At 37.6% G+C, this 12,257-nt stretch overlaps 1 protein-coding gene across 1 annotated transcript in view; it reads right to left on the reverse strand.

Annotated features, from left to right (window-relative positions):
* MYRFL (myelin regulatory factor like) overlaps window positions 1-12,257 on the reverse strand; it is a 46,153-nt gene that overhangs the window by 18,776 nt on the left and 15,120 nt on the right. The window contains exons 6-13 of the mRNA XM_050907550.1: window positions 10,773-10,920; window positions 7,351-7,546; window positions 6,144-6,220; window positions 4,772-4,882; window positions 4,171-4,261; window positions 1,129-1,329; window positions 612-720; window positions 21-130 (exon numbers count right to left, since the gene is read on the reverse strand). Coding sequence (XP_050763507.1) covers window positions 21-130; window positions 612-720; window positions 1,129-1,329; window positions 4,171-4,261; window positions 4,772-4,882; window positions 6,144-6,220; window positions 7,351-7,546; window positions 10,773-10,920 — 1,043 coding nt within the window. The remainder of the gene's footprint in view (window positions 1-20; window positions 131-611; window positions 721-1,128; window positions 1,330-4,170; window positions 4,262-4,771; window positions 4,883-6,143; window positions 6,221-7,350; window positions 7,547-10,772; window positions 10,921-12,257) is intronic.

The following is a 12,257-nucleotide window of genomic DNA, read 5'->3' on the forward strand; positions in this document are numbered from 1 at the left end:
TTTCTCTCCCAAGACCATACCTTGTCAACCATGAGGAAGTTTTCTATTTTTTCTCCATCATTACAAGCAACATCTCCAACTTCTCTAACAGCTTGAGGTAAAAGCTCCTTCACTTCCTGGGCTATTATTCCTGTTCACAAGATAACATAAACCAAAGTCAGGAAACACAGTGGCATACTGTTGACCATGGTTGTGTGCTTTGAGTTGACCATCCTAAAAGCTACAGGTAGGGCCAAACATGATCTAGAATTTCTCTGTGGCAGGAAAATCCAGGATTTCACTTTTTTTTTTTCCATTCCACAGACAACAAACAGAAACCTTTAGAATTCCCATTTCTCTGCAACAAGAACAAAATTGGTTTTGATCATGTACTTCATTCTCATTAAACCTCTGGAAAAATAACCTCCTACCTTTAAAAATTTAAACAGAAGTTGGAAAATTACCAGAAATACTTAATTTTGGCATTTTTATATCACAAGAGATACACAGCAAAGTGTGCAATTGTAGTATCCTGAGAAATGAGGATGAAATAGCGGGGTGTTAAAAGGCACTATGGCACAATGAACAACAGTGGAAGTTAATAAAAAATGGGAACAGAGCTGACTGAGTACCTGTTTCATGGGTATTTTTTATGCCCATAACAGATGCAAATTCAGGCTTGTAGTCATACTCCACCAGCCTCATTTGTGTTATTCTTCTCAACTGCTCATTCGTATCGACCTAGTTGGACAAATACTAAGATTCACATGTTGAAACACTAAGAATGTCATGGCATCTAGGACATCACTGAGATAGCCACAAGGCTGAGACGGCTACTTGGCCAATCTTCACATCGAAAAATATGGACAATCTTCCCATTCCCCATTAGCAGAGTGCTATTTGTATTTGTATTGCCAGTTACCCTTCAGTCTGACAACTCCCATTTACACAGATACCCCCAGCTTCTACAGACAGCCTCTTCCAAATTCCATAGGTGATGGCTCTACAGAGCAGAGTGGTACATCTGGTTTCTTTAGGCCAGCATTTCAGCACATCCAGGATAAAGAAGCTGCTTCACGTGTCAGAACAATGATCCACACATGTGCTGTGGTGCAAACATAAATGCCCTAAATACTCCACAGCCCTCACCTCCCGGATATTCTGTTTTGCTCGGCTGTCAGATGGATGCATGACTCTGCCCATAACTTTTGCATTTCCACAGACAACCAGTGCTTCGTCTGGTGCATCTGTGTTAATTCCTACTCGACCATGATAGACTATTGTCTCCGGAACATGTCCTCGCTGCCACAGTACATCACTGTCATTCTCAAACTGCCCTGGGTTAGATGCCTGGAAGAAAAAATTATGTTTAAAGATATAGTATAGCATGGATGTACTATTGCTTATTCCATTAGAAATTCAGGGAAAATGAAATGCCAAATCTTTAATATCTAAATTGTATTCAAGAGCTTTTCTAACACACCAACAGAAAAAAGCAGTAGAGTCACTTCTAAGTGTTTCTGCTCACACAGCATTGGCCTCATTGCTTTTTCCCTTGAATTCTACTTTATTATCACCTTAAGCTAAATTGTCAATGTCCAAAGCTTTCCAAATTTTAACTTTAACATTATGCCACATAAACATTCTTTATTTACCAGCAAATTTTAGCTGAGGCTGGAAATCAGAAAAGAGCAAACAAGGCAGAGATTAAACACATGTGGTTCATAAAATCCTCTGTAACGTTCTAAATTAACTCATATTAGAAACTTCATGTCAAGGAAACAGGGTCTTTCAAAGAACACCAATAAAACAACAGAGTGTATAATTAGAAAAGGCATTTCATCTCGATAATTAATTTTGTTAATTTTTTTTTTAAACTTTGAATTCAGGCTTTAACATTTGAGTCTGAACAAAAGTATGATCACGATAAAAAGTTCGCACTCATTTAAAGAAGCCAGGCTTTCACAAGGCTTTGCCATCTACAAGGCACAGTGCTCTGCACTTACCACTGTTTGTCACAATTAGAGCATGATCTGATACGCCTGATAACCACTACTCAGCTGGTAGTTTTGTTATGTTATGTTTGAGTGTATAAAGGGCCAGAACATGAGTTGCTTTCTCTCGCAGTGCATTTGCACAGCTTTGCCACTTTAAGGTAGCCAGTGGCTTGGCTCGCTGTACCCTGCCACTGAAGCCCTGTCAGACATCTGGAAAATGACTGTTTTTTTCTTTCCAGCTTCCCTGTTGATATTTTCACCACTTCAAATCACGGCCTCTTGATCCTTCTGCTTTTCTGCCTTCTTTTTTCTTTGTCTGGAATAGTAGCCAGGTTTGCAAAATCTCATTCCCTGGATTCCAATTAAAAAACTGTCTCACACATCGAAGGAGCTCTTTTCATTGAAATTCAAAAGAATCTACCATTAAAAATGGTAGAAAAATGTAAATTTCTAAATCTTACATAAAAATATATATTTTATAAGGTAACAATAATCCCAAGGATGAGTCAAATGTGAAAATTCAACGGCTTTCCCAAATTAGTAAAGAGATTATATTTGTAACACTGCTAGATGCAGAAAGAGAAATTCAGACGAAAGCAGTATTGTGAAAATAATGGACAAAAAAGGAAAAGAACTAAATATGCAGGAATGATACAAACACAATGCTTCAGTGTCCTGAAATAAAAGAACCCACAGCAACGGCCAGGATGATAAAACTTCTCAGCAGGGCAGAAAACTACTGAACTGCAAACATTGCTTTCAAAGCCCTTTCGCATCTCTACCCAGAAAGGAGCTCTCGGCCATATTGCCCTCCAAAAACCTAACTGTAACTGCAGGAAGAGGGTTTATGGCACAAGAGGACACAAAGTTATGGCCCAGACGAAAAAGGAGCCAGGACTGAAATCATCTGAAAGCCCTCATCTTCCTTTGGCAGCCCCTGTGCAACACCACACATACTGGAGATTTGCACTTTTGCTCTCTCCAAACCCTAATGCTAAACCAGGCTGTAATCATAAGCCTAGGCAGACAATGTGCCGCCAAAAAGGACCCAAGCAATGGCCTATAAAAAATGATGCCAGGACTAAAAGCTGTTGACAGCCCTCACCTTTATTTAGGAGCCCCTTACCAGCCCCACTTATTACACTAGAGCTCTTGGTCTTATTTGACTCTAAAACAAAATGCTAAGCCTATTCCTCACCATAAGCCAAAGACTAGAAAGACTCCATGCAAACAAGAAGAAGCTCCTTGATTGGCCCCCACAAAAAAGTTCACTGGACAGCAGTCTTCCGGAGGCCCTCACCATCCTTTGCAGCCCCACCACATGGCACCTATGCATTTCCTATCTTTCTAAACCCTAAACAAAATCTTCACTGTAGAAATAATCATAACCCTAGACTATGCCCAGTTCAAATGTTAACCACCAGCTACTGGTCACATGAAAAAAAGGCCAGGACTGAAAGCTTTTGGCAGCCCTCACCTTTCCTTGGCAGCCCCCTTGCAACCCCACTCGTGCTGGGGCTCTGTGCTTTCTCTCCTAACCCTAACCCTCCATAGCTCCTGTTACGATACAGCTCTGGGTTTTTTCTCTCTTCCAAGTCTAACTCTAACTGTAGGCTAAAGCTGAGTACTAAAAAGAAAACTATGCGGATCAGGGGACTGAAAAGTAATGGTCATGAGGAAGAGAGACCAATTCTTCCTTTTTCTATTTTGAAACCTATATTACAACCACCAAGTTAAGAGCTGGGACACTCTTGAAACACACTGGAAAGGGGCAGCTATGGGTCTTAATCTTCCTACAGCTGCTTGACCTTCTTTCCTTGCATTTTTTTCCTTCTCATCCTCCTTTGAAAATGAAGCACCTAGCCAATGAAAGCATTTACCAAATTCTTGGCAAGTGCAGGAAATTGTTTCACCTCAAAGACAAAACAATCTGGAAAAATCAACATATTTTGTATTGGAATTCACAACAAGCTTTCTTTTTAAATTCTTCTATAGCTCTACTTTTAACGTTTTAAAATCCTGATAATTAAAAGATAACAACATATTCATACAATATGCAACTGTAATTTTTTTTCCCTCAATATTTTTGAGTCAGTGGTAATTTTTGTGCCCAAGAATCACCCCCCCATAGTCTCCTGTGAATATCAAAACAGTAAATACTTCTCACATGAAAGCAATGTAAGTTTCTACCTACCCTCACAATGATCTTTTCAGAGACATTTGCAGACAGTAGGTAGAATTGGTCCTGAGAGACAGCATACAGTCCAACTACCAGCATGAAGTATCTAATTTGAAATCGATTTAATCAAGACAATAATTGAAGTAATGTCTTCTCACAGAAAAAAAAAAATGTTTTAAATACAATATGAAAGAAAAATTATTTCCTTCACTGTCAAGTAATATGCTATTTCAATCCCCACAATCACTGAAAATGAACAAAGATTACAGTAATTTTGACAAATTTAAGTAATGAAGACTCAAAGATGAAGACCCTTCCTTCCCCAGGAGAAAATGATCATTATTTGGTTTTTTGGCTTCCTGATTTCGTCAGCCATCATTCTGGCTATGATTTCCTGAAACGATCTCTAACCATGAGGATGAGATATTTTCTTTTATTCTCATATCATTCTGTGACTCTAGAAGAGAGGCCTTTAAGCACATACCAAGTATCACAGAATTTGAAATAAAATCACAGATTTGGCAACGCTGAGATTTTTCACAAACATCAACTCCATTCTAAAGTAGACTTTCTCTTTTCCACTTCACACACACAGGCCAATTAGCTACAGCAATACCTCTGGTCAGGATTAGGTTTCCCCTTTTTTCTCATATTATTTGCTGTTGTTTCACTGAAATGCAACCTTCCCAGTGTTACTTTAGTTATCTGGTCCCCTGGCAGATCAACTCTAAAATAGAAATGGGAAAAAGATCAGGGAAATAAGAATTTGGAGATCTACCTGGCTTAAGCCAGATTTCCTCAAACTCATTAAAACAGTTCTGAGAAAAACTGACAAATGAAAAAAACAGAGGAACCCCAGTAAAAATGCAGTAACCCTGGTTTATAAAAATGCATTAAAAACACAGTGACTATGTCAAGGAGATAAACAGGATAAAGCACCAGCAGTGGGAAACTGTTCTTAGTAATAGGAGTCTTGTGTTTCTTGGCCTGTTTGTACACAGTCTTGAACATAATAGAACTGTCTGTGTTCCATATGATGGGTATTTGTTGCTTGCCAGGGTTAACGTCGCTTATTATTGGATCTGAATTTCCACATTAAAATAAATAAATTTTACTGCCTGTCCTTTTTTTCACCTGCACCTAATTTGTATGTCTGGAAGTATAAAATATACACCTATGTCTCAGATACATAGTGGCACTGCTCCTGTAAGTGATAAATAATGTGAATAAAGAGTTTGCATGGAGAAAACCACAGTCCACGGAACAGTCACCCATGAAACAATTCATACATGCCCAGAATCTATTCGTCAGGATGCAAAAGGAAAAAAAATGCCATGATAGAGGTTAATTTAGTGAAAATCGAGCTCTTCTCCCAAGCTCAAAGTTCATTTTTGCAGACTATATATTGCAGCCTTTATCCCAGCACTGTCCTGTCAAACTTGATACTGCCTTATCTTTTTCTGTTTCAAGGCTTATTTAACGATTTACAGAGAACAGAACAGCTCCAACAGAAGACACTTATACCAGAAGAACAAACATTGATTCTGCCAGTGAGTTAAGATGCAGAAGAATGGCAGAGAGTTCCAGGGAGAAGCTGCACGTATATTTCTAGCAGAGGCACTCCCCCTTAAAAGCACTGCAAATACATCTCATGCCCATGTAGAACAGGAATATTACTGACATTTTTTAAGATGGGAAATGCATCTGCCATACAGCTCTAAACACCATACAACAGTGTTGCTAGCTGGATATAAATATTTTGGGTAGGCATACTTAACACATTTGTAAAGCTGCTGAAAATTTTCCTTAATGAAGGGAGACCAGGTATATATTACTACTGTGATGCTATGTGTGTACCCAGAATGGAATTTGGTTAACAATCAGAAAACTGGCTTAGAGCTACTATAAGTTTCCAAGAAATAACTACTTCACATTTCAGACCAATCACGTATTGAAATAAAATGGAATAATTTTCTCAAAATTCTTACTTAACAGGATGGAAAGTTTTTTTACTTCGATCTGACTGAGACTGTTCAATAGCAATTGTTTGATTTGGAGCTTCCACCTATAAAGAAAAAAGAAATTTTAAAAATGACAAGAATATTAAATTTTCAAACACACAAAATTTGAAATAGAAATTAATAGTCAAATTGTGTCTGAAACAGTGAAATCTCTCTCATTTCTCATGGAACTACATAGAAATTAACACAGGAATTGACTCCTGATCAACTGACGCCTGACAGCTAGTCAAGACCCAAATCTTTCTGTGGATGTAATTTGAAAGTTAAAAAAAAAAAAGGAAAAGTCATGCATTAATTTGCAAAAGTAAAATTGCTTTCTGAATCTAGACTGTTACTGACTCATTCTATCCCAAAGTATAAATGTAGATATTTAACATGAGAACTGAACCTATGCAAGGTAGTTCTATAAGTTATTTTAATGTAAATTTCTGTACCTTTCTGGAATGGTACCAAGCAGCGTTTTGCTTCAGATGGGAACAGATGACAGTAATAGTCACTAATTTCTTCTGCATTAGAATGCATTAGGCAAAACTGGTAGTAACTGTCTTGTAAAACAGCTACATGGATTTTTTTAAATCACTGCATTTTGGTGGTAAGTAAAAAATCTGGTAAAATCTTTCAGAAAGATTAAAATTTCTTACTACTTCTGTATATGCAAGCTTGTGGACCCATACTGGCTGGGAATAATTTGGTTCTTAAAATAGAAACGGAAAGCCTGGCAAGAAGAAATGGGGAAATTTTGTTGGTTTTCTACATGTGAACTGTTCAGGAAAAACAGATTTGGTTCTTTTTCTTTGCTTTTTTAATTGTTTTTTTCAACACATATTTTTGACCAATGGGTAGACTGGCCACCTACACACCAGCTGACGCCCCTGCACTGCCCACAGAGGGAACAAAATTTCAGCCAAAGAGAGGGAAGTCAGTGAAACCATGGCAAACAGGCAAACATGATGTCTTTCAGCATATACCGGCACAAGCATCCATAAAACATCACTTTTTTTTTCTCAAAAGAGTTCCCTACAGAAGTCACTAGTAACTTAAAAGAGTTCTCTTTTGTCAGTTCTTGGTCAAAAATGACTAAGAAAAGAGTTAATTTCAATTATTTACCTCATTCTATGGATAATCACATACTAACTTATTAAAAGTAATAATCACGAAGAGGAGAAATACTTGCCTTTATTCCAAAAGCTTTCAAGTAAAACTTTTCTATTGGTTTTCCCCCCAGCTGAGTTTTGACATATTTTGGATGTCCAGTGATTCTAATATGGACTGTGATTTGGAAATGATTCTTCTTTTGGCACACAAAGGCATCATCTGTTGTTGAAAAATTAAATCCTTTATCTGTGACAATGTGATATCCTACAGCAGGTCTGCAAAAACAAGAAGAAAGAATAGCAACGTTAAGTACACGCATATTTGAGTGACATCTTGAGTTCCTATTTTTTATGTGGTCTGAAAATTCACCTCATTTTTACTGACAAAATGGGAGCCGAAATACATCTTTACAATCACCAGTTCTACCAGTATTTTCTTCTTAGCCTCTTAGAGGTGTAAAAATGAAAATGCATATAAAATGTACTCTAATTCTAGTCTGACACATGAAATGTTTGGAAACCAGAAGTGGAGAAGCTTACATAATCCTCACTTACGAATCTGGTATAAAGGAACTCTGTGCACCTAAAAGCACAACCAAACCTTGTAGTGTATTCAAGCATTCATTATAACTTTGCTATAAAAAACAGCTGAATGAGTGCTGCAGACAACAACGTGCTAATGAGCTAGCAAGACTCCCTAGTTTGTTCCCAAATTCCCACACCAAGTGCTTCTGCAGAAGCTGCTGGGATTCGAATAAGGCTTTACTCAAGCTAGAGGAAAAGCTATCAATACTGACCCTCTGGCCAGATGACTATAAAACTCTCCTTTACAATGTTGCCCGTCCTACCCCAACTAAGGAAATCCTATTCTATTTATTCAAAGGGCTAACTTGTCACACAAAGAGAAAGAGTATTCTGTCCTTATGATTCAGAGCAGACAAGGAAAGGTATCAAAAGATCTTTCTAAAAGAGCCAGTGAACGCACCATCCCAACAATGTTTCCAGTTCTCTGATTTAAGTGATGGACAATTCTGAAATAATAGGACTACATGGCAAGGTTCTCTTATATGGGCATTGGCTTTTCTTGCTAATGAAAGTTTGATAATGATGATCTTGTCTGATGCTACTGAGAATCTCTCATTAACACAATTACTGAAGATGGCTTTTCAGAACTCATCCATTTGTTTGCACATTATTAGTTGGAAAAATCAAAATGTACAGACTTTACAAGAAACGTACAGACTTTATTATCTTTTTATAAACTATGAACAAAAGGCCCCTTTCAAACAATCACTGATTATCTGGGACAGGGAATAAAAAAAAACCTACTTTGTAACTACTTTAAAACTACTAAGTCATATGTTAATTCATATTTAAAATTATAATGAAGTGTCTACCATCTCCTCAAATCATCATTATTAAAGAAGCAAAACTACTTCAGTTTCTTCCTACAACTGGTAATGCTTTTTATTTATGTAGGAAATGTCTGTATTTCATAGTAGGGAAAGGAGTCATTTTTCAGATTTAGGTGTGAAGCAAGTTCATTAGCTGATATTCTTAAAGCAATTTCAGAGTATTTGCTTACATGCAGACAAGCAGATTGAGAAGCAAAAGTACAAATTTCCATTTCTGCAAGTTGAAATGTTTGGAACAATGACTCCCAAAGAGGAATTTCACATTTATCATTTTCGGAGTATGCCATTTACAGTAATTAAGAGCAAATACACATTTTGATCTGATCGCACAAAGAATGGTCCGTCTTACCAAGCAGTACAGTAAAACTTGGAAGAACTTTTAGGTAGCAAGGGATAGCCCTGTCACACAAGCGTCCCTACTAGAAATACACTTCGAATTCCTCTTTCTATGCAGAATTTGAGTCTTCAGACAACATCTTTGGAACAGAGTCCCACCAATCACAACAGTAATGGGGCAAGGGGCTAAGAAAGTGCAAAGCAGACACAATGCAGGGCATAATTAATGGTAGAGTAACCTTTTCTAAAGAATCTACCTCAGCTAACAGCACTTTGTTGTGAAAATGAAATAATCAAAAGGTTAAAATACTGGATGAATAAAATGGAAAATAATAATTAACCTGAGAAATGCCCTTAAAGAGGGCACAGCGATTTTGAGGTACAGGACTAATCCATCTACACTGAGCAGTGACAAACACATGACTCTTTTGAGGCTAACAGAATACAGGATCACTACTCAGAAAATCTGTGCACTGTGCCATAATTACAGTGCATCTTGGAGCAAAGGCACTGACATTGACCTTACTTAAAAGTAACACTGACTTCCTCTGCAAAAAATATCTCAATCCCCTTCCACAGTAATGGCAACGGTACATGTATTTGGACGCTTTAATGCTCAGCATCACATTGTCTTTATTGACACAAGCCACCAAGAAATGTGAGTCTGGAACTTCAATTTTAAGTGTATGGCAACCAACAATTGGGTAGTGGCGGGAGAGCAATCTCCCACTATCAGCTCACAGCACTCCTGTAATCGTTGACTGAAAGCTAACAGGAGTTGGAAGCCACTTCCATCTAGAGTGACAATTCACATGACAAACACAGCTGGAGGTTTCTTGGCCCATCCAGCTCGCAAGGAGTAGAAGGTGTGGACACTAAGCTGTCTGCTCTCTAGTCATGTCAATACCTTAGGAGAAGGGTTGTGTGGGACACAGTAAGATGTGTATTGCCCCTGTCACGCTGTGCACAAACAGGGAACGTCAGTGTCCAGCAATGACACTGATACACTCCAAACTCCCATGAGTGCTTTTACCAGGTTGGGCTAGAGGAAAATTAAAATTTACTATGCTATTTAAGTCCTGTGGAGACAGTGACAAATTGTTTGCACCAGTCCTGAGGAATAAACCAGACACTGTAGAAGGGCTTTTGTTAAAAGGGATCATTCACTAAATACTAGAATGGAGAAAACCAGGGATGTAAAGTGAACTTGGAATGACCTTTGCCAGATCACGTGGCAAAAAAATGATTTACAGTTCTGATTTATACAGGAAAACTCTAAATCTTTGACTAAACAGTTGCACGTTATATATATATATATGTCTATAGTTATCAAGACTTAGGTTATATAAGCCCAGAATTAATACAGGTATCTTCTATTTCCATTTTTCTTTAATGTTTTAGGCCATTAGAGGGAAAGGTGTCATATGCTCAGTAATTACTTGCCCCAATGTGCTTGACAAAAGAAACAAAAATTAACAGATATTTTAAGTTAAACTCATTTTTCTTTTGCCCCTAAATCCCTGAAGGCAAATCAGAAAGCCTGGCACAAATTTCAACCAGTGTTTAAAGCTCTGCTTATCTGATACATCTGCAGATTCATATTCCATCATGCCTGCAATACCTCCTTCTCCAGTTTTATTTTCAGTAAGAACAAGGGATGCCAAATGTATCATTTATTCCTATAGAACTACAATACCAGCAAAAAATCCCCCAAGAAACCACTTTTTCCAAGTGCAAACATCAGTGCTTACAGTTTTTCATAATTAGAGTTAAATAAGCTGTTCCACTGAGAAGTCTGATATGGTTGCCATGTTAGGGCTTGATAGCATCTTTCCAAAGCTGCATTCTGCCCATCACTGTCATACTCTTGCACTTCAGCTGCACAGTCCTTAACAGTTGCTGTAGAGAGATAGTGACAATTCAGTTATTACTTTTGTGACTAGCCAAAAATCCTGCATAAACATTTTTATAAATATATTTACATATACATACATACAAAGCACAAACATATTACATATATATTTAAATCTGATTGTCCTTTGCACTTATTCCAAAAGATTGTGTTATATTCCCTTGCCCTAGAAAATAAATTTTTCAGCTTTCCTTATTTGCAAAATATCACACAAGCAGCACTTCCTACTTTTATTCTCTCCAAAAGGATGGATAGTTTCCTTTGGGGGGGGGGGGGGAAGGAAAGCTAAGCATTTTACTGTAAATCTGCAACACTGCAAGAAGCAATTAGGCAAAATAATTACATACGTTTCCCATTCTCTCTACTACAGGTTTAAACTGAATATACTCCAACTCAATGCAAAAGGTACTTCGTTCCAGAGCACGAGACACAGTTTTCCAATAGCAAGCACATTCATCACTACATCTGGTTGACTGGTTAGTGCCTTCTGAGATATTATACATTTTATAAAGACAGAGGAGAATGTGATAAGAGAGACAGATAAACAGAGTACAGTAAGGACAGCAGAAAATATATCATTGAGCATATAAGCCAAGATCTGGCCACAGCCAGTGGCAGCACAATAAGACAGAGCCTACAGAATCATTTCAGGCCCAAGCTTCATTTGCAATTCCCCACTTCTGACATACAGCAGAGTGAAAATATAAGAAAAAACCCACAGTAAAGAAATTCACACCTCAGTTCTAAATGATCCCCATGCCATTTTAACCAATGGCTGTGTTCTTTTTCCAATAGCACGTGTGTCAGTGCGATTTTATTAACAGTGACTCCCAAGGAAAGCATAGTTCAAAGCTGTGTCTTTACGTATTAAAAATAGCAATAGCAATTTTAGATATAGAAGCGCCCGCTCATCCTCTTTCCAGCAGTGGTAGACTTAGAGAACTAGTCACGATCAAGCAACACTGATCAAATAAAAGATACCAAAGGAAAAGTAACCTACTAAATCCAGTTGCTACTCATTAAAAGTGTTCTAAAAGATTAATACTGAAAAATAACTTCCTCTGAAGAAATAACAAGCAACTCTCAGATTTTCCACTAACAGACAAGGGTGAAATCTCACAGGTAAATTGTTCATTACAAACTGTTCGTTCACAGAGAACCTCACACTTCACAGAAGCTGATCCATTTCTGTACATGCCTGATAAGCTTTTTTGTATCAATTGGTATAAGCTTAGCATTTTTATCTTGATAAAACAATGAACCAAATTAATTTGGGGAAGGGGTGGGGAAGAACACACAGCTTTTACCAAGCTTGTGCATGGAT

This window comes from Gymnogyps californianus, chromosome 1 (genome assembly GCF_018139145.2).
Source record: "Gymnogyps californianus isolate 813 chromosome 1, ASM1813914v2, whole genome shotgun sequence".
NCBI lineage: Eukaryota > Metazoa > Chordata > Aves > Accipitriformes > Cathartidae > Gymnogyps > Gymnogyps californianus.